This window comes from Callorhinus ursinus, unplaced genomic scaffold, assembly GCF_003265705.2.
Source record: "Callorhinus ursinus isolate GAN/ISIS: 27379988/994484 unplaced genomic scaffold, GSC_fseal_2.0 scaffold46, whole genome shotgun sequence".
Taxonomy (NCBI): Eukaryota; Metazoa; Chordata; class Mammalia; order Carnivora; family Otariidae; genus Callorhinus; species Callorhinus ursinus.
In genome coordinates this window covers 8582487-8607276 of record NW_027397108.1, presented here as the reverse complement: position 1 = coordinate 8607276, position 24790 = coordinate 8582487, and the positions used below count along the sequence as shown (strand labels likewise).

Below are 24790 nucleotides of genomic sequence, written 5' to 3'. Positions count from 1 at the left end.
CACCCCAGGCCAATTACCCCAGAATCTCTGGGGTGGGACCCAGGCACCTGTATGTTAAGTGCCCAGGCGAATTACCTGTGTTGTAGGAGATAGTACTCAGGGCCTCTGCAGCGGGAATGAGCATCCCCTGGGTCTTGTTGAGATGCAGCTCCTGAGCCTGCAGGCGGCGTGGGGCCTGAGAGCACGCATCTCTCACAAGCTCCTGGTGTTCCTGTGCTGCTGGTCCAAGACCACACTCCGGATAGCATGACCGTGGAGAAAGGCCCCCGCTGGAAACCACTACCTGTCTTCCCTCTGTGGCTGTTATAAATAATAGCACTGGACACTTCCCGGGTTTGAGCTCTGTGCCCTCCTGATAATTCAGTCTTCCATGCTGCTCAGTGATCCCGCCAAGAGCATCACCCCCATTTTAAAGATGAGGAAAGTGAAGTCTTGGTTGAGGAACCGCCCCCTGTGGTCACCTGGCTGAGCCAGGCTCTGGTCCAGCCAGGAGGGCACACAGCTCCAGGACCTGACGGCAAGTTAAAAGATAACTCCACCACTGTCTATCTCTCCTGGCCTCTCTCTCTCCCTCCCACTCGCTCGTGCTCTCCGCTTCGTCTCCAAGCCCCCCAGTCTGTCTCCAGGCCCCCTCCTTCCTACCTGTCCCACAAACCCAATCTGGATAAAACCGAAGCCCTCAACCTGGGTTTCTCCAAGCCAGCCCCTCCTGGTTCCACCATCTCCTAAGCCTGCATGTCTCCCAGACTGCCAGCTGCTCCTCCACACCCTCATTGTCCCCCCGCGCACCGCTCCCGCCCCCGAAACCCCCATCTTCCATCCTAAGGCTCCACAGTTTCTGACCCAGAGCGAGCTTCGACCTTAACAGGCACATGGCTCCCGGGGGGCCTTGTTAAAATACCGATTCTGGCTCAGTGCATCTGGGTGCGCCTGAGATGCTGCATTGCTAACAAGCTTCCAGGGGGGCCAAGGCTGCAGGTCCACCGGCACAGCCTGGGTAGTGAGCGCCTGGGGGACCCCAGCATTTCCTAGCCATAGATGCCGGCCTCTGGGCAGGACGGGATGACGGGTTTCAGAGCACAACGCGGGGTCTCGGTCACACACTCGCGTTGGAGATCCGAGGGGCCCCTCTCGTGGCCACCCTCCATGCCTCTCCCTGCCCCCAACCTGGCACACAGGCAGCTCCCTGTGAATGGAGGGATGAGCCTCCCCTTCCCCAGAAGGGCCTGCAGAGCCTCACAGGCCCCAGACCGAGGTTGGGGCAGCCCCAGGCTGGAACCCCAGCTCCCTGAGCCTTGATTTCCACGTCTGTGAGTGGGGACGGTAGTAGCACATCCCGGGACTGTCGCTGAGGACTGTCACGAGCACACAGGTGCTGAGCACTGTCAGCTGCTGCCTGTTTTATTCCATCACTCAGAACACTAAGGACGCATCCCATTGCTGGCCAACGAGGGGAACACTGGCTGGGATAATTTTAACTCCCTCGGACTGAGGCTAAGTGCCCTTAATCTGTTAGATCTCCAAAGAACGTGCATCTTAAATGAGGGGCGGGGCCCTAACAGAAGCAGAGCCCTTCATGGTGGCCTCAGGACCGCCCGCCCCGCAGCCTGGCCTAGGATCCTCACATCCTCCTGCTCCTGCTTCTTGAAGCCAGCCACCTCTGCAGACCCTAAAAGAAAAGGCCAGGTCAGACCCCGACCCCACGCTCACCTCCACTGCACCCCACACTCAGATCCCCAGTATATTCGGCTCTGAGGCGCCTGAAAGTTTTTTCCACCGCACAGACTCATCTTTGAGCAAACTCTGGCCCAGATGTAGTCGGCGCTCACCCTGACCTCGCCAGTCTGGCGGTTTCTCTCCCCACTACTTCCTGTTGTGAGCCCGTGCGGCGGGGGCGGGGCGGGGGCTGGCCGCACGTGGCCAATACCAACGAGCCCCTTCTCTCTCCGCAGGCCCGCGGAGCGCCGCCATGGGGCTTCAGCTGTCCTGCCTGAAAGGTAAGGGGGGCAGCTCCCCCACCAGTTCCCCTGGGGCTAGGGGAGTGGGGGGAGGCGAAGGAATGAGGCCGGAGAGAGTGGGAGGGTACACTCTGGCGAGGGAGGGGGGGCCACCCCTGAAGGCAGCACCTGTACACAGCAGGTGCCTTATAAAGGCTTGCTCTGACTGAGCGCCCCTGCAGGCCTTCCCTGTCACTGACAGGTGAGTGATGTGGGAAAGTCTCAGTGCCCCTGGGCCATGGCTTGTCCCTCAGGGCCGTTAACCCCAACCGTGGAGAGTAAGGGAGGAAGAGCCCCCGACAGGCACACCCCGGGCTGTTTGCTCTCCACCCCGCGGGCCTGTTATCACTGACATAGGAGGTCCGGCCCACTGGGTGCTGGGAAGGCCAACAGGGAGAAGGTCCTAGAAGGACACAAAATCGCTGTGGAATGTGGTAGGTGTTGGCAGAGGCAGCCCAGACTCCTGTCCTGTGCCCTAGACTTTTCTGTCCGGCGTCTGGAGGGCCCAGGGGCACCTCAGACCAAAGTGGCCCACACTCTCCCCTTGAAGCGCGTTCTTCGGCGACAAATGCTCCCCAGCCGGAAATCTGGGAGTTGTTCTGATGGCCCCTCGCCCACGTGTGGCATGCCCAGCCGCCCTGACTCACCTCCTGGATGTTTCCGAGGTGCCCCTGACCCCATCCCTTCGCCGCAGGAGGTCAGGCACGCGGGAAGGTCCAGGCCAGAGTGCAGGACCTCCTTCGGTCCCGCTGCTGCGATGGGTGAGCTCTGGAGAGCTTCTGGTTGGCCCCGCTTAGGGCTTATGCTCCGCCCCCTTGGCCAGGGGGTGGGGCCTCTTGATGGACAGTTCCTTCAAGACAACGCCCAAGTGCGGGGCAGTGGGTCCCCTGGAGAAAACCAGAGTGTCGTTGGCAGGGTGGGGATGCTATGCTGGAGAGCGGGGCACAAGCCACGCCCCTCCAGGGCCTGGCCCCTCTGAGGCCGCAGGCTGAGCCCACGCTGGAGTGGGGGGCATTTGCGGGCCGAGCATCTGTGGGGGTGGCCGGCCAGGGGTTGCATCCAGTCAGAGCCCCCGGAGCTCAAGGACCCTCCTCCCTTAGACTTCGCGGCAGGTGTCCCCAGGGCCGGGCACAGAGTGGGCATTCAGGACAAGATTTTGGTTTTGGTTTTTAATCGTGGTAAGATATATGTAACATGAAATTTGCTGTCTTAACCGTTCTTAAGTGTACAGTGCCTGAGCATTAAGTACATTCGTGTTGTTGCGCCAGGTGTCCCCATCACCCACCTCCAGACCTTCTCCACTGTCGCCCGCACACACCAACGCCCCAGCCCCTCCCCCCAGCCCCACCTCCCACCGTCCTACCTTCTGTCTGTGAATTTGCCTATTCTAAGGGCCTCCTATGCGTGTAGTGATACACTATCTACCCTTTCCTTATTTCACTCAGCAGAATGTCCTCAAGGTGTCAGAATAGCCTTCCTTTTTAAGGCTGACTTATATACCCCGTGTATAGACCACGTTTGGTTTATCCAATTCGTTCCTCTGTGGACGCGGGGCTGCCTCCCCTTTTGGCTGCTGGGCCAGGACGTCTTTGATGAGTCAACCAAGGCCCCGGAGGGACCCCTGGGGCTGCTTCCTTTCCAGCCCAAGGCGGGAACCACCCAGGGGAGGAGACCCAGACACTTCGGACCCTGAGAGCCCCTGGGGAACATCCCATGCCCCCCCCAATTTCCCTCCTTACAGGACTGAGAGCCCAGGAGCAGGCTGAATGCTCCTGGTGCGGTGGGGGGGGGGGGGGGGGCTTTTAAAAGGGCCACCTTCCAGCCAGACCTGGAGGAGCGAAGGGCTGGAATGTTGCTGGAGCAGCGAGGTTTGCTCACATATTTTTCACTGCAGCTCGTTGGGGCCTGCCACCGGCCCTGGGCTGCCAGCCCTCTACCCACACCAGCCTCACCCAGCCCTGATGTCGGGAAGTGGCAGGTCTCAGGTGTGACAGGCAGGGGGAGGGGGTGAGGGGGCGGGAAGCTGAGCACCAGACCCTCTCTCTGTGCATCACCAAGACGACCCAGGCCCACCGGCCCAGAGTCACCGACCCTCCTCCTCCCATAGGGGATGGGCCACAGCCCAGCAACTGCAAAGGGCCAGGTGCCCCTCGGCCCCTTCCCTGTACACCATTGTCCACATGACCTTCTCAGCCCTCGCCGCCTGGGCCCTTGCGCCCACAAGCGTGGTGTTACCCCACTGTGGGGCTGTGACATGTCTGTGTGTCCTGTCTGGCTGCCACTGGTATGTGTCTTTCCACACTCTCTAACACCTGTGTCACATCCTGCCAAGAGTTGGTCTTTGGGTGGTTTCCAATTCGTTGCTTTTGTAGATCGTGCCATTTTGAACATCTTTGATTTCTGATTTTTAAAACTATTATTTCTTTGGGGTGAATTCCAGAAATCAGAATGACCCAGTCAAGCAATTAGAATACATGGTGAATTCTTACTGGGGGCTCAGCCTGGACAGGGCCCTGTTCTGTGCATATTCTGTGTGGATCCGCTCCCCTGTCTCCACGACAACCAAGTGAGTCCTCCCGGGATCCCCAGTTTCCAGATGAGGAAGCTAAGGCACAGAGAGGCAGTGCCGTTGGCCCGAGGCCACACAGCTGAGACCCGGTGGGATCTGAACCCCAGGCGGGCTGGGTCCAGAGGCCTTGTTTCAACCACCACTGGTATGGCCTCCTCAGGAGGAAACATTTTAAGTTGACATTTGAAGCAGTCGCTGTAGCCAGAAACGTTATCAACACGTTCTCATCTTCACAGTCAGTAAGATGGTGTCAGAGTTTCGTGGAGCTGCCGAAATGTATTACCCCAAACTGAGGGGCTTCAAGCAACAGAAACGCATTCTCCCACAGTCTGGAGGTTAGGAGTCCTAAATCTAGGTGCCAGCAGGGTCGCCACGCTGTCTCCGAAGGCTCCAGGGGAGGGTCCTCCCTGTCTCTCCCCACCCCTGGGGGCTCCAGGCGCTCCTGGGCGTGTGGCCCGTCCTCCTGGGTCGGCCTCCGTCCTCACACGGCCTCCTGCTTGTGTCTCTCTGTGCCCTTTCTCTTAGAAAGACACAGGTCTTCGGACTTAGAGCCAGCCTTAAATCCAGGATGATCTCATCCCAAGATTCTTAACGAATCACATCTGCAAAGACCTTATTTCCAAATAAGGTCACGTTCTGAGGTTCTGTGTGGACGTGGATTTGAGGGGACACTTCACCCCACCATGAGTCACTTCATGCCCGAGCCCCGCACGTGCGGGGCAGGAAGGTGCTTCTCCGGTCCGACGGCAAAGACTCAGCCCGAGGTGGGGACCTGTGGAGGGTGTGGCACGGGAGAGAGGAACACAGCTGCGCCGAAATCCTTCTGTTTCCGGTCCCAAAGGAGAGTGGGTGCAGCGGAGCACTGGGTGTGGGGTCCTGCTGCCCAAGGGCCTGACCACGGCAGCTGTGACATGTGGGAGTGCTCTGCTGTCCAAAGAGCACCTCCCCTGTGCCCTCTGGCAGAAGGGCTGGCTTTGGCTCGGGCGTCACTGAGCCAGGCACTGCTCCCAGAATGGGGTCCCTCGATTTGCCTATTTCCTGCTCACTACAGCTGGACAGTGTAGGTGACTCCACAGTGGGAACACTGAGGCACGGGGCCACTCTCACCAGCCCGCGTCCCATGGCCGGTTGGAGGGGCTTGGCTCAGTAGGCAGGGGAGGGGTGAGTGGGTTCCTGGTTTGTGGGTTTGTGAGTTAGCAGCCTGGTGGGGCCCCAGACCTGAGGCCTCAGCATCACCTGGGAACTGGTCAGACTCATGGGCCCCTCCTAGACCTACTGAGTCAGAAACTCTGGGGGGTTTTAACAAACCCTCTGGGGGATTCCAGTGCCTGCTCAAGTTTCAGAACAACTGGTGACCTGGCTCTGGGGTCAGAAAGATCTGAGTTCAGATCCCAGGTGTGTCCCTGACTAACTGCAACCTCATACAAATCTTTTCACATAACAAAGCCTCAGCTACGCCATCTGTAAAATGGAGTGATGAGTGGGGACATTTCCTGGGCCAGGTTCCGAGACGTATCTGAGATAGACTGGCTGAAGATGGTGCCCAGTGGACAGGGTTTCCTGTCTGCCCCGGCCCTCTGTACCTTCCCACTCTGGTGGCAGCTGCAGGTGCAAGGGAAGTCAGTCTGGAGGTGTGGGCTTTCCTGTGGGGGCCACCTCAGGGGCCGCTGTGGTCGCTGGGGTTCCCCAGAGGGTGCCAGCGCCAGCCCCGGCCAATGACAGTGTCGCCAAGGAGACAGGCTCCTGGGCTGGGCTAGTCCCAGCGGACTGTCCTTCTGGGGCCGCCTGGGACCAGGTGGGAAGGGCACCGGGAGATGGAGACTCTGTCCGGGCTTGGTGGCTTGTTCATGTGTTTTAATGACTATTTTTTAGAACCGTTTTAGATTTACAGAAAGTAGTTTCAAATTTACAGTTTTCCCTCTAGTTAAGGCTTTTGCATCGGCTCGGTCCCTTCATCACGGCCCCTGAATTGGTCCAGATACGTTATTACCAGGAAGGCCCGTGCTTTGTTCAGCTTTCCTGTTCTCCCCTCAGGCCCCTTTGCTGTCCCAGGAGCCCACCTTACAATTACTTGTCACATCTCCTCAGGCTCCTCTGACCATGACAGTTTCTCAGAAGCTCCTCTTTGTGACCTTGACCGTCTTGAGGAAGACGGCCATCTGTTTGGGAGGACAGCCCACTGTCAGGATCTGGCCAGTGCTAGTGGGGTCTTTAGTCTCTTGTGCCAAGCAGGTGACAATGGTGATGGTGGGGAACTGGGGACACAGGTCTGCCCTCCGCGGCGCCCCTGACTGTCCAGGCATTTCTCCCACTTCCCTTGCAGGGAGGCTCAGGGCCTCTCCTCCACTTGGCCTGTGACCAGGCATGGGTGGTCGGGGCCTGGTGGTCATGATGCCCGTTTTTGCCTGGTAGCAGGAGGCCTGAGACCAGCCGCAGGTCACAGCAAAGATGAGCGTCATGACGCATACACCTCCTAGGGCAAACTCGTGTCCGAGCCGTCCGACGCTGCAGGCAGAGCTGGTCAAGAGACTGCTCACTGCACAAACTTCGATTGCATCCCTACTGTGCGCCGACCCAGGGCCAGATACAGGGCTTCAGACACGAACAAGGCAGCTGCACTTCTGGACCGTGTGGAGCTGGGAGAGTGAGGGAGAGGTGAACGTTACTCAGTGCGGCCACCTGAGTGCCGACTGCCACGTGCTAGGACAGAAACCTGTGGCCCGGCCCAGGGCAGGGGTGGCACCAGGGAAGCAAGCAATCCTGGAAGAGCTGCTCTGGGAGACGGTGGAACCGGGGGCAAGGGAATTTGGGGCTTACTCCAATGGGGGCTGGGGGCTCTATGTAAAGAGAGGAATAAAGACATCCAGTCGGCTAGTACATTTTGAGCCATTTTCAGAATGCTTTGGGGGGCTTCATATGTTTGAAAGGAAGGTGACATGGTGGGGCCCGCATCAAGGTAGAACGTGGCCAAGGTCAATGCCTTAGTGTACTGAGCTTCCGTGTTCCCATCTGTGCAGTGGGCTGCAGCTTCCTGCCCGTGGGGATCCTTGCTGCCTGCCCTAAACCCCCTCCCCTCAGGGAACAGAGCCCAGACCAGCACCGTGTTCCCACGAGACCTTCCATCTGTCCGGCAGGCAGCTGTTGGACATCCGCTCTGGGCCAGGCACTGCACCAGGCCCCAGGGAAGGGCTATGGATGGCTCAGAGCCCTGCCCTCACGCAGGAGAGGCAGAAACGAGTGTGTGAACACGAGCCAGGCCGGCGGATTACGTGGTGACAACAGTAAAGGGAATTGAAGTGGTGTTATACCGTGCGCGAGGCCCTGACGTCAGAACCAGCCACACGGAGGCAGGGAACAGTGCTCCAGGCAAAGGGAATAGCGGATGCAAAGGCCCTGAGGCAGGGACAGGTTTGGTGAGCCGAAGAGCAGTAAGGAGGAGGGGGCTGTGACAGGAGTGAGGGGTTGAGGGGCCAAGCAGGAGTTGCTGAGGTCCCTGGGGCAGGCAGGGCCGTGGCAGCTGAGGTGTGGTATCAAGAATTTCTTGTATTAGTAGTAGGAAGCACTAGAATCAGGGCAGACCGGGGGTCTAAGCCTCCCATGCGATTCCGACGTGCAGGGATGCACGTCGGAATCTCATGGGAGGCTTTCACAAAGGTGCAGCTCTGGCCCGTTCCCCAGGGGGTGGGGATTCAGTTAGTGTGGGTGGGGGTCCTGAGCGCCGGCGTGTTTATGAAACTTCCCAGCTGATTCTCCTGCGCAGCCCAGGGTGAGAACCACTGGCCGGGGCCAATATCCTTGCTTGTCACATGGAACCTGGGCTGGGGGCTGACTGCCCAAGGTGACAAGGTTGGCTTGGCTAGAAACCCAGGAGGCAGGGGCTCAGAGGGCAGGGAGACCCCCACCTGCTCCAAGGAGGGGTGGATAATCAGAGACTATCTTAAATGCCGAAGCAGATGGTACTTAACTTGGCCCTGCCCTGTCTCCATGGGAGAGCCAGCAGCCCTCCTGGCTCATGGCCTGGATTTAGCCCCATGTCCTGCTTAGGCTAACCAACCCCCCCACCAACCCTGACACCACCCCTACTGTCCTGAGGAAGGAGGGAGGAACGGCCGAGAGGGTCACAGTCAAGCTGGCTGGCCTGGTGCGTGCTTGAGGACCAATACCCAGGGTAGGCTTGGGCTTCCGTGCGCAGGGGCTCTGGAGCTGAGATGGCCCTGCACCGTTGTCCCAGATCGAGGGGGACAGGCCTTTTACCTGCGCATCTCCTGGACATGCTGGAGGGCTGCGTCAGGAGGGGCATGACCTTGGGCAGGGCCGAGATGAGGAGAGTGAGTGAGGGTGCCTGGCCCTGAGGATGGGGCCCCCTTAAACTGTGTACCCTAAGCTCCTTAAGTGGCCCACTTCAGTCCCTCCCACCTTGGGGGCGGGCAGGTCCTAGGGAACCATCAGCAGGCAACACTCCGGCCCCCTGGGGACAAGCCTGGGCCGTAAAGCGTGACATCCACTCAGGTCACAGGATCCAGTGGGGGGCTCTGGGGCCAGCCTATGGGCCAAAAAGGCACAGGCCCCAAGGACGCCTGTCTTTTTGAGTCCTAGCCACCCCCACAGCCGGCCTCAGCTTCTGGCGGCCCCCACTGGTGTCCTAACCATGCACTTCCCATGTGTCGGGCAGAGGGGGGCCATGCAGGGGAGACCATGAAGGTGCGAGAAAGGACGGCAGCTCCGTCTGAACAGCTAGGGAGCCATGTCCCACACGCTTGGTTCAGTGAAAGGAACAAGGGGCAGAACGACAGGTCTAACACCACCATGCATGTTGGAAAAAGGAAACAAATATGCCTAGGAGGGTGTTTGTACATGGAGACAGAGAATGTTGTGGAAGGAGACACAGGAAACAGCAACCATGACTGCCTCCAAGGGGAGAAGCTATGAAGAACAGGGTGGCTGGGGGTCAGCCAAGAGCAGGGCCCACAGGCTGGAGTCTTCCTCGGCCGATCTCTCTGGCCTGGAGGGACCAGCTGGGCCCAGCATCCCCACCCCCAGAACTCTGGGGACTTCACTCTCGACTTCCCCGGGCCCGGTGACCACACATGGGGCCACTCTCCTGAAAAGGAGCATTCGCATCCCTGCTCCTGCCTCTCTCTTCCTGTTTACTCTCCCACCTCATCACCTTGATGAGACCTTGATCAGACCTCTCCTGCAGCAGCATGGCCCCCCTTCTTCCTTCCTCCCTCCTAAGTCCGTCTGTCTGTGTTAGCCCCCCTTCAGAAAATGTTTTCTCCTTTTCATTACTTTATTTTCCGAATATATAAAATACCTCTGTGGTACAGAATGTAAAATGTACAAAAGCATATGTAATAAAAAGTCAGTCTGCCCTTGCCACTCTCCTAGCCACCTGCGTGGAGGCAGCCATTGTTATTGCTTCCTTGGGTCTCCTTCCAGAATATTCTATGTCTGCATGCACAGACATGGTCCTGGGCGTATCCCTTTCCTCTTTGCAACATGAGTGGTGGCATTAGACCCGCCATTCCGCCCCTTGTTCCTTCCACGGATCTGCAGGCGCGGGAATGGGCTCCCTCGTGGACAGGGAGTCCACGTGTGGCCTGGTAGTCCCTCGTGCGGCCCGCCCTCAGCGCCTCACCGTCCCCAGCCTGCCTTCCACCCGCCAGGGAGCCCGGCCGTGGGACATTCCGCGGAGTAGCACTGCTAGGTCGGAGGGCGTGCACCCTTGTCATTTGGAGAGTTTTGCCATGTGACCTTGGGAGTTGCCCCCAAAGGCCCTGCAACCTTCACGCGGGGAATGACTAAGCTAACAGTGGTAACAGCCTTTTTTTTTTTTTTTCTTTCACTCTTGCTATCTCGGGGACGTTTGTTTCATTTCTGCAAGAAAGGTTTGCCTTCATACTGACGCACGACACACGGGCAGAGCAAGGACGCAGGCTGTGAGGGGGCCACACACCCACCAGCATTCTCATCGAGAAACAGACCCCTCCCCTGACCCCTACCAGCCCAGGTCTCTTTCTCCTGCCTCTGTCCTTTCCCTGCCCCCGACCTCTGTGTGTGTCACCTCTTCTGTTGAGCAGGGAGCTTCAAACCGCCCAAGCCACGCCCGAAACTCCTCTGAGACCCTCCTCTGAAGCCACTGGGGACACCCAAGGTGAAGGCACGAACTTATCCCAAGCCTCAGTTTCTGCAGTGAGGGCTGGGATGCTCTGGGATGGAGCTGGGAGCACTTCCTGTCTGTCACCCTTGCACGCGGTGCAAATTGTCAGCAAACAGAATTCTACAGCCGACATGGTGCTGCCTCTGGTGGGACGGGGCTTGTACCATAGGCTGCAGCTATGTGATCAGGGGCAAGTGGTGAAGACTGTCTTTGCCTCAGTTTCCCCCACTGCCAGGTGGGGCCACAGCAGGCCCTCGATACAAGGAGATGGGGGGGTTCTCATCATGGCTCCCGCCTTTCGTCTGAGCCAGCGCTTGCTCGGGCCGTGGGCGGGGCTCCCCTCCTGCCCCCTGCGGAGCAGCCCGCGCCCTGGGAAGGTTCTCCCAGCTTGCACTGGCACCAGCGGCATGCAGGGCAGTGGCTGTCCGGTTTCTCTGCACCCTGCCAGCGCCAGATCCCAGAGCATCGGCTGCCCTCTGAGCCCGGGAAGGGCCCATGTGGAGCTGAGGGGGGAGCTGACCAGGGAGCACACTGAAGGGGGCAGCCAGGCCTCCCGAAAGGACTCCCCGGGCGGAGCCACAGCCTCAGCTGTCCGTGGTGGCACGTGCTGCCGCTCTGCGTCCCAAATGCCAAATGCCACTTGGGTCTTGAGCTTTTGATCTGCTCTGCTGTGTGGCCACCCATCCGTGGCCCCTCTCACGCATCAGCTGCCCACTGCTGGGAAGACACGTCCCCGTCCTCAGGGCTCGGTCTCCCCCGGGAGCTCACAGGTTTGCTCAGGATAGCCTCGCTCACCTCCTGCCTCTGAGACCGGCTGGACACCTTCCACTTAACATCCCACATCCTTAGGGGGGCCCTGCAGCTTACAGGTCACTATCCTGGGCGAAAGTTTGAATCTTTATCCTAATAAGGGGGGCAAGGTGGATAGCCCCCTCTGTTATCCCCTCTGTGAGTTTGCCAACAGAGGCTCAGAGAGGGTAAGAAAGTTGCTCAGCCCACACAGCTGGTGGAAGGCAGAGTAGGGCCACCCCGCAGCCCCCTCCCGTGGCTCCAGCGCGGCCACAAAGGACAAAGGAAACCAGCAGCTCCCCGGGGCCTGCTCGGAAAGGCCGAGCTACTGTGGCGAGTTGTAACAGCCATGACCGTGGTTCTCGACTTCCCAACTCGGCGCGGGGGCGGGGGGGGCGGTTTGCCCCCCACCCCCACCTCATTACCTAGAGTTGTCAGATTTACGGGGGTGGGGGGAACCATAAACAGGATGCCCAGGTCCATTTGAATTTCAAGTAAATAAGGAATTACTGTCTAGTATAAGTATGCCCCAAATATTGCACGGGACTTGTACTAAAACATTATTTGTATTTTTTTTGTTTTTAATTTGTATTTTATCTGGTAACTCCACCCGCCAAGAAAGGCTGGCTGCATCTGGAGACATTTTCCGGCGTCACAGCCAGAGGGCGCTACAGCCTCTGGAGGCCAAGGCCAAGCCCCCTCCCGTGCACAGGGCAGCCCCCACCACGAGGCGTGAGCCGCGGTGGAACCGTGAGCCACACACAGCAGGGACTCCCACAGGCGGGGCCGCGGCCGGACGCTACGCCTACTTTCTTTGACTTGGGTTCGCACTGCACCCTTACCCCCCTGGCCGAAGACCCACGAAGCCTCCCAGAGAGGCTGGGGTCCGGAGCCGGGGCCAGGAGCCCACCGGAGTCCGCCCTGGCGCTGGGCGCGGGCCGGCGGGCAGACGGGCCGCAGGTGGCAGGGAGGGGGGCGCCTTCGCCCCACCTCACCACGCCCCACCCTCTCTCCGGCTCCCCCTCCCGGGCTCTCACTCCAGCAGCTCATCCCTGACGCAAGCTGGGGCTTTTTCCTTAATTAAAAAGAGATTTAAAACATCCACTGCGGGCTCCACTGGGCCGGGGCTGCCTTGAAAAGGTAAAACCGCCCTCACTGCCCTGGCCTCATCCATAATAATGCAAGGCTTTCTGCTTAATTGGAATGGAAAAAAAAAAAAAAGGATTAAGTGCATCTGAAACCCTTGGAGGCATTTGTCGGCTTGTTTTTTGAAAGACCTACATCCGGTCATCTCCGAGGAATTAGTGCTGGCCCCACGCACCCCGTTCCTGCCCCAGGGCCTTTGTGCCTGCTGCAGCTGACCCAAGTGCCCTCTCCCTCCCTCCGTTTCTCCGGCCGCCCTCCAACTGGCCCCTCTGGGAAGTCTTTTCTGACTCCCCCCTTCTGACCCAAGCCGGCTGCTCCTTCCCATCATCTGCTTCTTACTACTGACCCAGGCTCTGGAAAGTGTTTGCCTCCTGGCCCTGGGAAGGCAGGCTCCGTGTCAGGTCCCCCAGGACCCTGGGCATGGCCTGACTCCTCTGTGCCTCAGTGTGTCCATCTGGAAAATGGGCTTCTCCCACTGTCGGCCTCCCTGGGAGGACCGCATGATGACTCCCCTCGAGGAGCTCACACAGTGCTCCCCCCCCCCAGCAACGTGAGCCCTCCGGACTGTGGCTTGGAACACCAGGGCCCTCTCGGGGTTTTTTCCAGCTGACACGGAAATCTTTGGGGCCTCACTTCCGCACGCTGGGGCCTGGAGGGTGGAGGAAGGCACAGTGTGGGGGGAGGAGCAGAGAAACATGCTGAGACTCTGAATGACGCCTATAGCACGTAGTGGGTGCTCACTAACCGCCTGCCGACTGAGCACCTCCCCTGGGCCCGGCTCCGTGTCGCAAGGGAAGGGAGCATCAGATGAGAAGGCCGGGGCCAAGCGAGGCGTGGTCCCAGCCAGCCGGCCGGCCGGCAGAACTGAGAGTCAGGGTCCGGAGCCCCTGGAGCCCAGGGCTGGTCCAATCCAATAAGGAAAATGTGTCTCCTAGGGTTAAGTCGGGACCAGGGATATTTTGGGGGAGCCGCCCCCACTCCAGCCGTCCCACACCGAGGGTGGGACCGCTCAGGGGGCTAGGAGTAACAACTGCAGGGTGGCACCCAGTCGGTGCTCAATATTGGCTGAATCAATGAATAAGTGCTAAGATCAGAATCTCGTGCCATTAATCACCACTTGTGTTTACTGAGCGTGCTCCGCATGGCCAACTGTGTGGATTTCTCACCTGCAAAATGCCCATAGTGTTTGCACCCCTCCTTGGCTGGAGTGTGGACTTCAGTGTGGGTCTTAATCCCCCTCAGCGCCCCCTGGAGGTGGGGACGATCATTTACCTTCATTTTGCCGGTGAGGAAACAAGGCCCAAAGAGGTAGAGTCATTACCAGGTGTACTGAAGCCCAGGTGTACGTTCTGGCCTCCACTACATCGTGGGCGCAACGGAGTCACTTGTGTGGGCGACGGTGCCTTTGGGAAGAGTGGACACAGTCCCAGGGACTTGGGCCCAGGCGGAGTCTCCAGGCTGGGTGCCGGTCCGAGTGCCATTCTCAAAAGAAGCAGCAGAGGGCACCCTTGAGCCACGAAGCCTGCCGAGGGCAACAGGTGTGGGCTGCGGCCTGGGAGTGGCCTGGGGGCTGCTGAGAGCAGCACAGGGAACTGGGGCATCCTGAGCAGAGCACAGGCCTGGCTCGGGGCTTCTGAAGGATGAGAAGTGGTGGCTGATGCCAGAAGGGGCAGGGCAGGAGCTCAGGTGGGAGCCACCGGGCCTCCGCGGGCCCTCCTGGCACCTTCTTTCTCTGAGCCTTGGTCTTCTCGCCTGGAGAACAGCCGTGGGCCCAGTATGCACCCCAAGGGGTGGTGTGAGGAAGCGGCCTGGTCCCCAACCCCGGTCTCCCCCAGGCGCCAGCCAGCCAGCAGGCTCACCCTTGGCCATGTCTCCCGCACTGGGTAGCCCCATGGCCCATGCCAGGTACTTCATGCCTGCAAGACCGGTGTAACCCCTTTTACAGCCAGAAAACAAGCTCAGAGTGGGGCCCTGTGCTCACACAGTCACCTTAGCTTGTGGGTTCCCTGCCCTGGCTGTTAGACTCACCTGGGTGCTTCTAAAAATCCTGGCAGCCCCAGGGGCACCTGGGTGGCTCAGTCGGTTAAGCATCGACCCTTGATCTCAGCTCAGGTCTTGATCTCAGGGCCATGAGTTTAAGCCCCATGCTGGGCTCCACGCTGGGCCTGGAACCTACTTAAAAAAAAAAAAAAAATCCTGGTGGCCGGAGTAGGGCAGTGAAATCGGGCTCTCCGGGGGTGGGGCCCCCATCGGTATTTTTCAAACTTCCCACGTGATTTCCAGCGGGCAGCCAAGATGGAAAACCACTCCCCTCGAGCTGGGAAAAGGGCAGAACCAGGTTTCAGAGGAAGTCTGTCTGGCCTCGCTGCCCAGTGTCTCCCCATTTCACCCGCAGAGAAGGCCGGTTCCTGGAGGCCAGGGTTTTGGCAGTCTGGCCTGCTCTAAATCCAGGACCAAGAACACTGCGTGCCCCAGAGCAGGGGCCCAGTCAGGGTCAGGTGACCTCCTCCCGCACAGGCTCCCTATTGCACTCCAAAATCTTTCATTATTTCTGGGGCGCTGGGGTCTGCTCCCCACCCCCTGTTTCCTTGGGGCCTGGCCCCCTGGAATCCCAGCCAAGCCCACCCCTTCAGGAAATGGGCTTTTAATGGCCTGAGGCGGGCACGTAATTAACAAGTAACAATTCTGGCTTTAGCACAAATGAGCTCCTTGTCTGGGGCAGGGTTGGCATTTGTCTTTAATCCCCAAAGTAGGCTTTATCTCCTGAGAGCTTTTTCCCTCTTGCTCAGCCACCTCTGCTCGAAGCTGGGCAGCCCCCGGCGGGGGGGGGGGGGGGTGGGGGAGGGGGGGGGGTCCCCCCCCCCCCCCCTTTTCTCCCCCCCCCCCCCCCCCCCCCCCGAGCATCTCTCCAGGGCCCACTGAGTGACCTGATGCTTCCCGATTAAGAATGTGGGCTTTGTTGCCAAGCTCCCAGAACCTGTTAAAATGCAAATGTGGGGCCCCGGGAGGAGTGTGGCTCTTCCCTATTAGCATTTTATTTTAGAACTTGGGAATATTCACGGAGGAAGGGGCCTCGGAGATGGAGCAGGGAGGCTCCCTCCTGTTAACAGATAACAATAATCAGAGCTTCCTTTTGTTGCCAGCACTCCATGAGACGCTCTTTATGGATGATTATAGAGAAAGCTAACAGGGATTGAGCACCCTCTAGGCCCCTGGCTTGCTGGGCAAGGGCTTTATGTGAATTCATTCATTTCCTCGAGCCCAACACCCATCCGACGTTAGGTACTGTCACTTTACCACAGCAGGTGGGGCTCAGATTTTGTTCTTGTCTTTGGCATTAAGCAGCCTCAGGCTTTTGAGTTTCTGTTACTGCCTGTTAGGACCTCAGGCAGGTTCCAGATCCACACTCCCTGACTTCTGGAGGTTACAGAGCCTAGGGACTGGTGGCCCGCAGCCCTTGGGCCAAATCCGGCCCACCGCCCGTTTTTTGTCAAAGTTTTATTGGGGGACGCCTGGGTGCCTCTGTCGGTTTCAGCATGGGACCCTTGGTATCAGCTCAGGTCATGATCTTGGGGTTTGAGTTCAAGCCCTGCGTTGGCCCCTGGAAACTACTTTAAATATAAAGAAAGAAATAATCAAGTTTTATTGAAATGCAACCCCTCATTCATTTGCCTATCGTCAGTGGCAGCTTTCCTGTGACAATGGCAAAGTGAAGCAGTTGCAGCAGAAGACTGCAGAGCCCCCAGGGTAAAAAATACTTCCCGCCCGGCCCTTTTCAGAAAGTTTGCCAGCTCCATCATATAGAATTGTGGTTACGAGAAGCACCAGCTTGCGGAGTCAGACAGGTTGGGCTTGGGCTCTGATCCTGGCCTCCAGCCCACACTAGCTGTTCAACTGAGTGCAAGTGCTTTCTCCCTCTGGTCCTCCGTCTCCACATCCATGAGATGGGGCTGGTTACACTTCGCACCTCAGCGAGGAACAGTGAAGACCGAAGGAGAAAGCGCCCATCGGGCGCTCAGCACCGTGAACGGCATGCAGCAAATAATCCTAGATGTCAGCCATTACAGGTGATAACAGGACGGCCTCCTCCAAGTGGCTTCCTTTGCATTACATTCTGGGTTGTACTGCTTTCAATCAAGTTGGCGGGAGCCTCAGTGGGTGCTCCCGAGGGGCTCGGAGTCTGATGAGGAAACCTGGCCTCTTCCCGCAGAACTAACTGGCCTGGCCAGTTCTGGGGCGGTGGCGGCGGGGGGGGGGGGGGGGAGTACCACCCCAGGGAGGACAGAGGATCCGGCTTCAGGGCTGGAAGGCTGCTGTGTTCACCGGGAGGGAGCAGGCCGTCTGCCAGGCACGGTGTCATCTTCTTCCCAGCCCACAGACGTGGGTCCGGCCACCCTGTTTTGTCAGTGAAAGCAGGAAGTCAGAGGGAACACAGTCCAAAGAACAGCCTCACTCCTGACAGCAGCTGCAGGCTCAGGGGTCCAATGATTTCCTAGAAAGACGCACAGAACTCACTGGAGGCTCTCGTGCTCGCGGTAATGATTTATTACGGGGAAGGGACACAGATTCCAACCAGCTGAGCCGAGGGAGTGTGTGGGGCGGAGTCCAGGAAAGTTCCAGACAGAGCTCCCACATGCATTACACTCTTGGTAAAAATGTGTGATACACACACACACACACACACACACACAGTGGTGCCAACCAGGGAAGATCGCCTGAGCCTTAGTGTTCAGAGTTTTTACTGGGTGTTCTGGGCTGAATTGTGCTCCCCAAAATTCATATATTGAAGTCCTAGCCCCCAGGACCCTAGCACGTGACCTTCTTTGGAAATGGGGTTGCTGTTGCAGATGTAATTAGTTAAAACGAGGACATCCTGGAGTAGGGTAATAATCCGGTATGGATTATTATGGATTATAATCCGTGATCCAATATGATTGGTGTCCCCATGAAAAGGGAACATTTGGACAGAGACTCACACACAGGGAGAAGCTGTGTGAAGATGAAGGCAGAAATCGGGGTGATGTGTCTGTAAGCCAGAGGACACCAAACATTGCCCGCAAACCACGGAGAGCCGGGGGGGGGGGAGAGGCATGGGGCACGGTCTCCCTCGCAGCCTCAGGAGCAGCCAGCCCTGGTGGCATGGAGCTCTCGACTTCTGGCCTCCAGACTGGGGGAGAGTAAGGTTCTGTTGTTGGGGCCCCACAGTCTGTGGTCCTTTGTCACAGCAACCCAAGGACACAAGTACATTGGGACTCCATTACAAAGGCACGGTTGATTGCCCAGGAAGCAGATCTGTCTCCAGTCCCTTTGGGTGTCACCCAGAGTCCGCGTGGCTGGACTCTCCAAAATGACCAGGGCCCCCAGGCAAACAAAGCCTCTCCTGCCAGGCATGGCAGCCCAGGGGCTTAGAGGTGGCCTCCCAGAAGCCGAGCACAGAGGCCAGACCTCTTTCCCAATCAGAGGCCCAGAGAGGAGACGTGACCTGCCCAGGGTGGCACGGATAGCGAGCCGTTGGCCTGATTTAGAGCCAGCGTGCTCACCACTGTGTCCGTTGCTGGCAGCTTTTCTGAGCACATGGCTCAGGTCAAGCTGCAGATGGGCCAAGAAATTGGCCTGATTCCATTGCTTTAGGTCACCTGATGTTCATGCTTTTGTGGATTCAAACAGGCTGTCTTTGACAGTCCAGGCATGAACTGCCCATCAGCGGAACACCCCTTAGGTGGCCAGAGGTCACCCTGAGAAGCCCCCTGTGATTTTTCCCACAGCACAGTGGGTACTGTGCATTCCCACTGTGCACCTGCTATCCTTCCTCCTCCTGTGGTCAGGGCGAGCTATGGGGACCACATCAGCTTCCAATTCTGTATGACAAATTACCCTCAAACTCAGCGGCTTTAACATGTATTATCTCCGTGTCTGTGGCTTGGGAATTCAGGAACGACTTTGCTGGGAGCTTCTGGCTCAGGGTCTCTTGTGGGGCGACATTTAAGTGGTCAACCAGGGCTGCAGTGTCATCCAAAGGCTTGACTGGGCTGGAGGACTCCCTCTCCTGGTGGCTCCCTCAGAGGGCTGTTGGCAGGAAGCCTCAGTCCCTCACCACACACCCCCGGCTGCTAGCTTGTCCCCACAGCATGGTGGCTGGCTTCCCCCAGAGCGAGAGGGCAAGGAAGAAGTTGCAGTCCTTTGTGACCTTGTCTTGGAAGTCCCACGCCATGCCTTCCGTCATATGCCGTGTGCAAGAATCCATGCTAAGTCCATCCACATGGAAGGGGAAGTGGATCAGACTCCACCTCTTGGGGACACACGTGAGAACCACTGACCGCCCCCCCGCCAGGGGCCATTGAGGAGCAGCAGGAATAACAATCACCCCATTCCCCAGCTCCTGCTGTTGACTAGGGACCCAGATACCTGAGCGAATGTCATCCCAGTCCGGGGTTGTTTGGGGTGAAAAACAAGGTGGTGGGGGGTCTAGAGACAAGGATTTTTACAGCCAGTTCAGCAGTGCCTGGAGGTGTTTCTCATTTCCAGTTTAAAGCACTCCACTTGCTCTCTCCCAGGCACTGTGTGGGCCCAAGGGAGACAGAATTAAGAACGAATGTTTCAGTACAGTGTGATCAGTGCTGGAAGAAGACTGATGAATGAATCAGTGTAGATGGACAAAGGAGGGAGGGATCGCATGTGCTGGGACATCTTCCCCAAAGAAGAGCCTATTTTGCTGGGCTTTGAAGGGTAAGCAGGAGCCCATTGCCCTGCAAAGGAAGGAAGAACATTCCAGGCAGAGAGAGTAACATGTGCAAAGGCCCAAAGGCATTGGGAGCCCAGGCTTTTGGGGAACCGTGAGCAGTTTGGGGAGTGTGGGCAAGTGGCAGGGAATGAAGCTGCAGGTAGTTCGGGCCAGATTGTGAAGGCCGGCTATAATTTATGATCAACATTTCCCAAAATGTATTTCACAACTCATGGTTCTGTGAGATGTTAACAGGCATTCTTTCAAAAACAGACCCCGAGGTTACTTAAAAGTTCAGGAAGCCCAGGGTTGACCTCAGTGAAAGCTGCTTCCCTACTGCAGGACTTCTCAGAGCCTTTAATTCTCTCTAACATGCATGAGAATCTCCATGAGAAAGATAGATTAGATGGGATCCAGTCAACATTCAAATATGTGGTATTCCCAAACTCATGTGATTGTGGGACCCCCTTCCTGAGGGAGTCTCAGGAGGCCAGTGTTCTAGGGAACACACTTTGGGAGCTATTGCTTATAGCTGGTTGTCAGGAGGTAGCGAGGGTCCTGCAGGTATGTGGTATGATCAGGTTCTCAGTTTCTGGCCCAGAGACTGGTTAGGGGCATGGGGAGGGAGAGAGAAGGACTGCAGAGATGCTGAGGGATGGCACCTGCGGGCTTGAGATTGGCTAGTTTGTCTCGGGGGTTGGAGGGTGAAGCAGGAAAGGGAGGAATTATGGCGCACATTCTGGTTTCTAGCGCATCGTGGTTCCACTGACTCAGAGGGGAAGCATGGAGCAAGGCGTGTGATGTTGATGACTCGGGGATGCTTTTCTGTCAGCTGGAGGTCTGTACCCGGGCGGGGCCGGGTCACCGGAACCTCATTAGCAGCAGCCTTCAGGACCACAAATTCACCGCCGTGGAAGACATGGACAGATGGCTGGGAAAGCCCAGCTTACCCAAACTGACACAGGAAGAAACAGAAAACCTGACCAGCCCCCTGTCGAGGAAAGACACCGAATTCCTAACCCAAAGTCTCTGCCCAAAGCAAATGCCAGGCTCAGACAGCTCCGCTGGGGAATCCGGTCCAGTGCATCAGGGAGAAATGAGCCCCATGTCACAGACACCCTTTCAGATGGTGACGTGGGGGAGAGGTATTGGCAGGCAGGGCTCCGCGTCGGTTGGGCCGCGTTCCCGTTTGAGCTGCACGGCTCTCGTCCATTTAGAACCCTGTTCTGGGCGCCCGCTGTGTGTCAGACACTGCTCTGGGCACTGGGGCCACGTCAGTGGACAAAGCGGGGACAACTCAGTGCCCTCCCCGAGCAATGCAAGCTTGGACAGGCCATCCAGCGGTGGGGGGGGGGTCCCTCCCCGTGTGTGCAAAGTGGAGCAGCGGGGAGGGAGGGAGGCCGGCAGGCAACCCACGGCGGGCAGTTCCAGGCGGCCACTGATGCTTGTCTCCCTGTCGTGTGTGTGTGTACCTGTGTGTCCCACGGCCTGCCCTCTCAGGCTTTAAAATGTGTGGCGGTAGCAGTAGCCATGACGAGGCCCCCGTCCTGAGCGACAAACACCTGGACGTGCCCAACATCATCATCACCCCCCCGACCCCCACGGGCATGATGCTGCCACGGGACTCCAGGCAGACAGGTGAGGTGCCCTGCCACCGCTGCCAAGCTGGCTGGGGACAGGTCCCGGGGGGCCCCCCTTTGTGCCGTGGGTCTGAGCTCACGTCCCCACCTGCCGGGGTTTGTTAAAAATTTATGCTGGGATCTGCGTAGGCTCCACCGAGGGCCCCTTGCACGCACCAGCCTCGGCAAGATGTGGCCTATTAAGTAATTAGCTAGACAGCCCCTGCCGGCAGCCGGGGCACGTGATGGATGGGGCTGGGCAGGCCCAGCAAGGTAATGGATGGATGTGCCTTCCCCTGCCAGCTGGGGACTGGTGCTCCGTCTTGCCGGCCACAGCAGTTCAGCTGGACAGGACAGCCTTGGAAACACACCACGTCTGGGCCTCCTAGATGCTGCTCACTGCAGGGAGTGGGGAGGCGACAGACTTGTTTCCAGAGAGAGGTACAGACCCGTGCCCTCACCTGTGGACACCGTGGACACTGTTGGAGCTGGTGGGACGGCTTGTTCATTTGTTCATCAAAGAGAGTTAGGGGGCCATACCTGTGCTAGGTGCTGAGGCTGCCGTTGTGAATAATAGTAATAAAAAATACTGATGTTAGCAGTGAGCAGTTTCTCATTGAGTCCTCAGGGTGACTCTAGGCTAGGTCCTGTTTTCATCCCCGTTTCACGGATGGGCAAACTGAGGGTCAGAGAGGGTGAGATGCTCACCATAGAGCTGGTAAGTGGCAGGGTTGGGATTCAGACCCAGCCGTGTGATCTGGAGCCCGCCCTGTGGCCCCTAGGCTAGGCGCCCTCCCAGTGGCTCGCATCAGTCAGCCAACCAGCCGTCAGGACATCAGTCCCGCCTGGCTCTTGCTGGGAGCACAGGCTGACCAGGCTTGATGTGGGGGGGCTGGGTAGACTTTTCCAGAAGTGCTGAGCTTGCCCACCACCCACTGGATCCCCTCTGGGTCGGGCCCTATGCGGGGACTAGTGCTGGGCCATTCTCAGTTATGACTCACCCTGGGTCACCTTCCTGTATCACCCTCCCAAGTGCCAGGCACTGGGCTGAAGGTTTCTCACAATGTTTATTCTCCTGCCAACCCTGAGGGCTGTGAGTACCACCCTTATCACTAGTTTACAGATGGGAGTCCTGAGGTCCAGAGAGGGACAGTGACTCACCCAAGGGCACACAGCAAGGTGGGAGAAGAGCTGAGCTCTTGCTCCGTGTCCAACCAGAGAGCTCAGTGCAGGCAGCAGAGGCTCAGGCCCTTTGCTCTGCCATTAGGCTCCCTGTCCTGCCAGGCTTGGTGTCCAAATCTGTAGAATGGGGTTATAACCACCGTCCCCGCCCCCGGGGCCAATGTGAGCGCCGGGAGGCTCAGGGTTACTTTACAGGGTCAGAGTCCCTGAGCTCGCAGAGGAATTCCGGAACCCCAGAGAGGCCCCTTTAAGTGGAAGCTGCTGCAGGGGTGGATCAGCGCCGAGGGCCTGCACAGCCGTACCCTCCCATCCTACCCGCCCAGACCCCGTGCCTCCGCTTTTCCCCTTTCAGAGAACAGAGGCGTAGGATAAAGGGCGCGGGCCTCGGGGTCAGAGAACCCTGAATTCACATCCCTGCTCTGTGACTTAGCACCCTGTGACACTGAGCAAGAGGGGCTACCTCCCTGAGCCTTGATTTCCCCATCTGTAAAATGGTGCCTCAGAGAGGCTGGGGAGGATCCGGTGACAAGAAGGGCAGAGTCCGACCTCGCGCGGCACAGGGGCAGTGCTGCTCATATTCTCACCAGTGGTATTTAGGGGCAGGAGGAGAACACCAGACCTGGGTAGCACTTCTTCCAGTGTTGCTGGCTCCAAGTGATGACCAGAGACCTGGGCCTCCCCAGGCGGTGAGGGGTTGGGCCACCCTGGCTGGCTTGGATCAGGTCTGTCCTGCTCTGGGCCTCAACTTCCCATCTCTAGGACAGGGTCATGGAGGTCCCGACCTCCCGTCCAGTCCCGGCCTTGAAGGCACCTCCCAGAAGATGCTGAGCCAAGGGTGGGGCCAGGGGTACAATCCGAGAAACCTCAGCCAGGGCCCCGGGTGAGCTCTGCATTCGGTGTGGGCGGAGGGTGCGTGGGGAAGGCCCACGAGACCCAGTGTCACCCGGGTCCCCTGTCAGCATCCTTACCCGCCTCTATGTGGGGGGTGCAGGGGCAGTTCAAGGTGGCGGTACAAAGCAGGGAGCCTGGAGGCTCTGGCCTTGGAGCTCTGGGGGAAAGGGAGCCTGGATGTGGTGGGTGCCCACCCAGACGCTGACTCCTCGTCTTCCTCCTAGTCTGGCTGGACGAGACAGGGTCGTGCCCAGAGGATGGAGAAATAGACCCCGAAGCCTGAGGAGGAGGCACAGGTCGGAGACGGTCCTGCTCCAGGGACCCCCAACCCCACGAGTCCCTGGGGGCGTGGCTGCCTGGGGCAGATGCGCCGAGCACGCCGGACGCTGGATGGGAGAACGGAAGAATCCGGCACCTGAGCAGCTGCAACGTGGCAAGAAGAGCAAGGAATCGGCCGGCCCTGCCTGCTTGCAGAGCCACGTTTCCCAGGCCCCGCTGAGCTGAGCTGACCGGACCTCTCACGCCCACACGGTCATGGTGACAGCCACCGGGGTGGAGGGAGAGACTTTCTCCTGGACAAACGTACCCTCCCTGAGCCCTCGGCCACACAGTTGGGTGTGCACGAGGTCAACACACACAGGAACTTGCAGAGGAGTGGCTCCGTTTTTTACAAGTTGTTTTACAGATATCAAAACAGTCCAGAAAGTGATTTATAATTCCTTTTTTGCATTATAAATAAAGGTCATCTGTAACAAACAGTGAACTCTGCTCCTTGGGCTGGGCAGAGACGTTGGAACGCACACAGGTACAGAGGTGAAGAGAATCGCTTCCTACAGAGGGAGGGGCGGGGCTGGCCGGTGTGTGTGTGGGGGGGGCCTTCCGATGGTCGTGGCCCCCCCCCCCCCCCCGATTCGCACCCTGCCACGGAAGCCTGAGCAAGGCCCAAGGCACGGATTCTGAAGTCATGTGGGGGCCCGAGTCCCAGCTCCGTCCTCGCCAGCTGTGGGATCCTCGTCATGATATATGTCTAGGATGGGGGGCAGTGGTTCTGGGTTTGGTGTTTTTCGAGAACATTAAACCCTTGGTGTCCCCGTCCCCCTCCTAGACTGTTCTGACGGTGGCACCTTTGTCTGGCTTCTATCAGAGGCTGTGTGGTTCCCGCTGTGTCGTCGGTTTCCTGAAGCAGCAGAGCCTGAGCAAAGGCTTTGTGGGGAAAGAGTTAATTTGGAAGGTGATCCAGGACACACAGGGAGGGAGGGAGGGGGACCCCAAGACCATTCTCGGGTTCAGGAATTCACTAGAGGGACTCAGAACTCAGAAAAGCCACTCTGGCTGTGCCGTGTTTATGGTTTCTTACAGCGAAAGAATGCAGATTGCAATCCTCAAAGGGCAGAGATGGCAAGGGTGGGGCTCAGGAGAGAGCACACGGGGAAGTCCCGCGGGCAGCATTTGATTCTCCAGCCTCCATGATGACGCACGCTCGGGGTACCGCCAACCAGGGGAGCGCACTGAGACGCCGGGGTGTCCGTGGTTTTCCCTGGGGGGGTTGGCCACATAGACACGGCTGGCCTCCCACATGGTGGGTGACCTCAGTCTCCAGCCCCTCTGTAAATCACACCGTCAGACTGTTCTGCGTGACCGAGGCTCCAGGTAAACAAAGATAGTCTTATCAGGCAGGACATTCCTAGAGCCTCCAGGTCACCTACCAGGAGCCCA

General features: G+C 58.4%; 1 protein-coding gene and 1 long non-coding RNA gene across 2 annotated transcripts; one reads left to right on the top strand and one right to left on the bottom strand.

Moving 5' to 3' along the window:
• Positions 1 to 1385: 1385 nt before the first annotated feature.
• Positions 1386 to 2809, bottom strand: LOC141370817 (uncharacterized). Its single transcript, XR_012375213.1, has 2 exons — positions 2645 to 2809; positions 1386 to 1669 (listed from the first exon to the last, which is right to left on the bottom strand). It is a non-coding gene; the product is annotated as an uncharacterized lncRNA (long non-coding RNA).
• Positions 1835 to 23832, top strand: CUNH16orf74 (chromosome unknown C16orf74 homolog). The gene is made up of 3 exons (XM_025860505.2): positions 1835 to 1997; positions 20883 to 21020; positions 23299 to 23832. The coding sequence occupies exons 1-3, from the start codon at positions 1970 to 1972 to the stop codon at positions 23355 to 23357; spliced, it is 225 nt and encodes a 74-aa protein (XP_025716290.1). The 5' UTR covers positions 1835 to 1969; the 3' UTR covers positions 23358 to 23832.
• Positions 23833 to 24790: the final 958 nt, after the last annotated feature.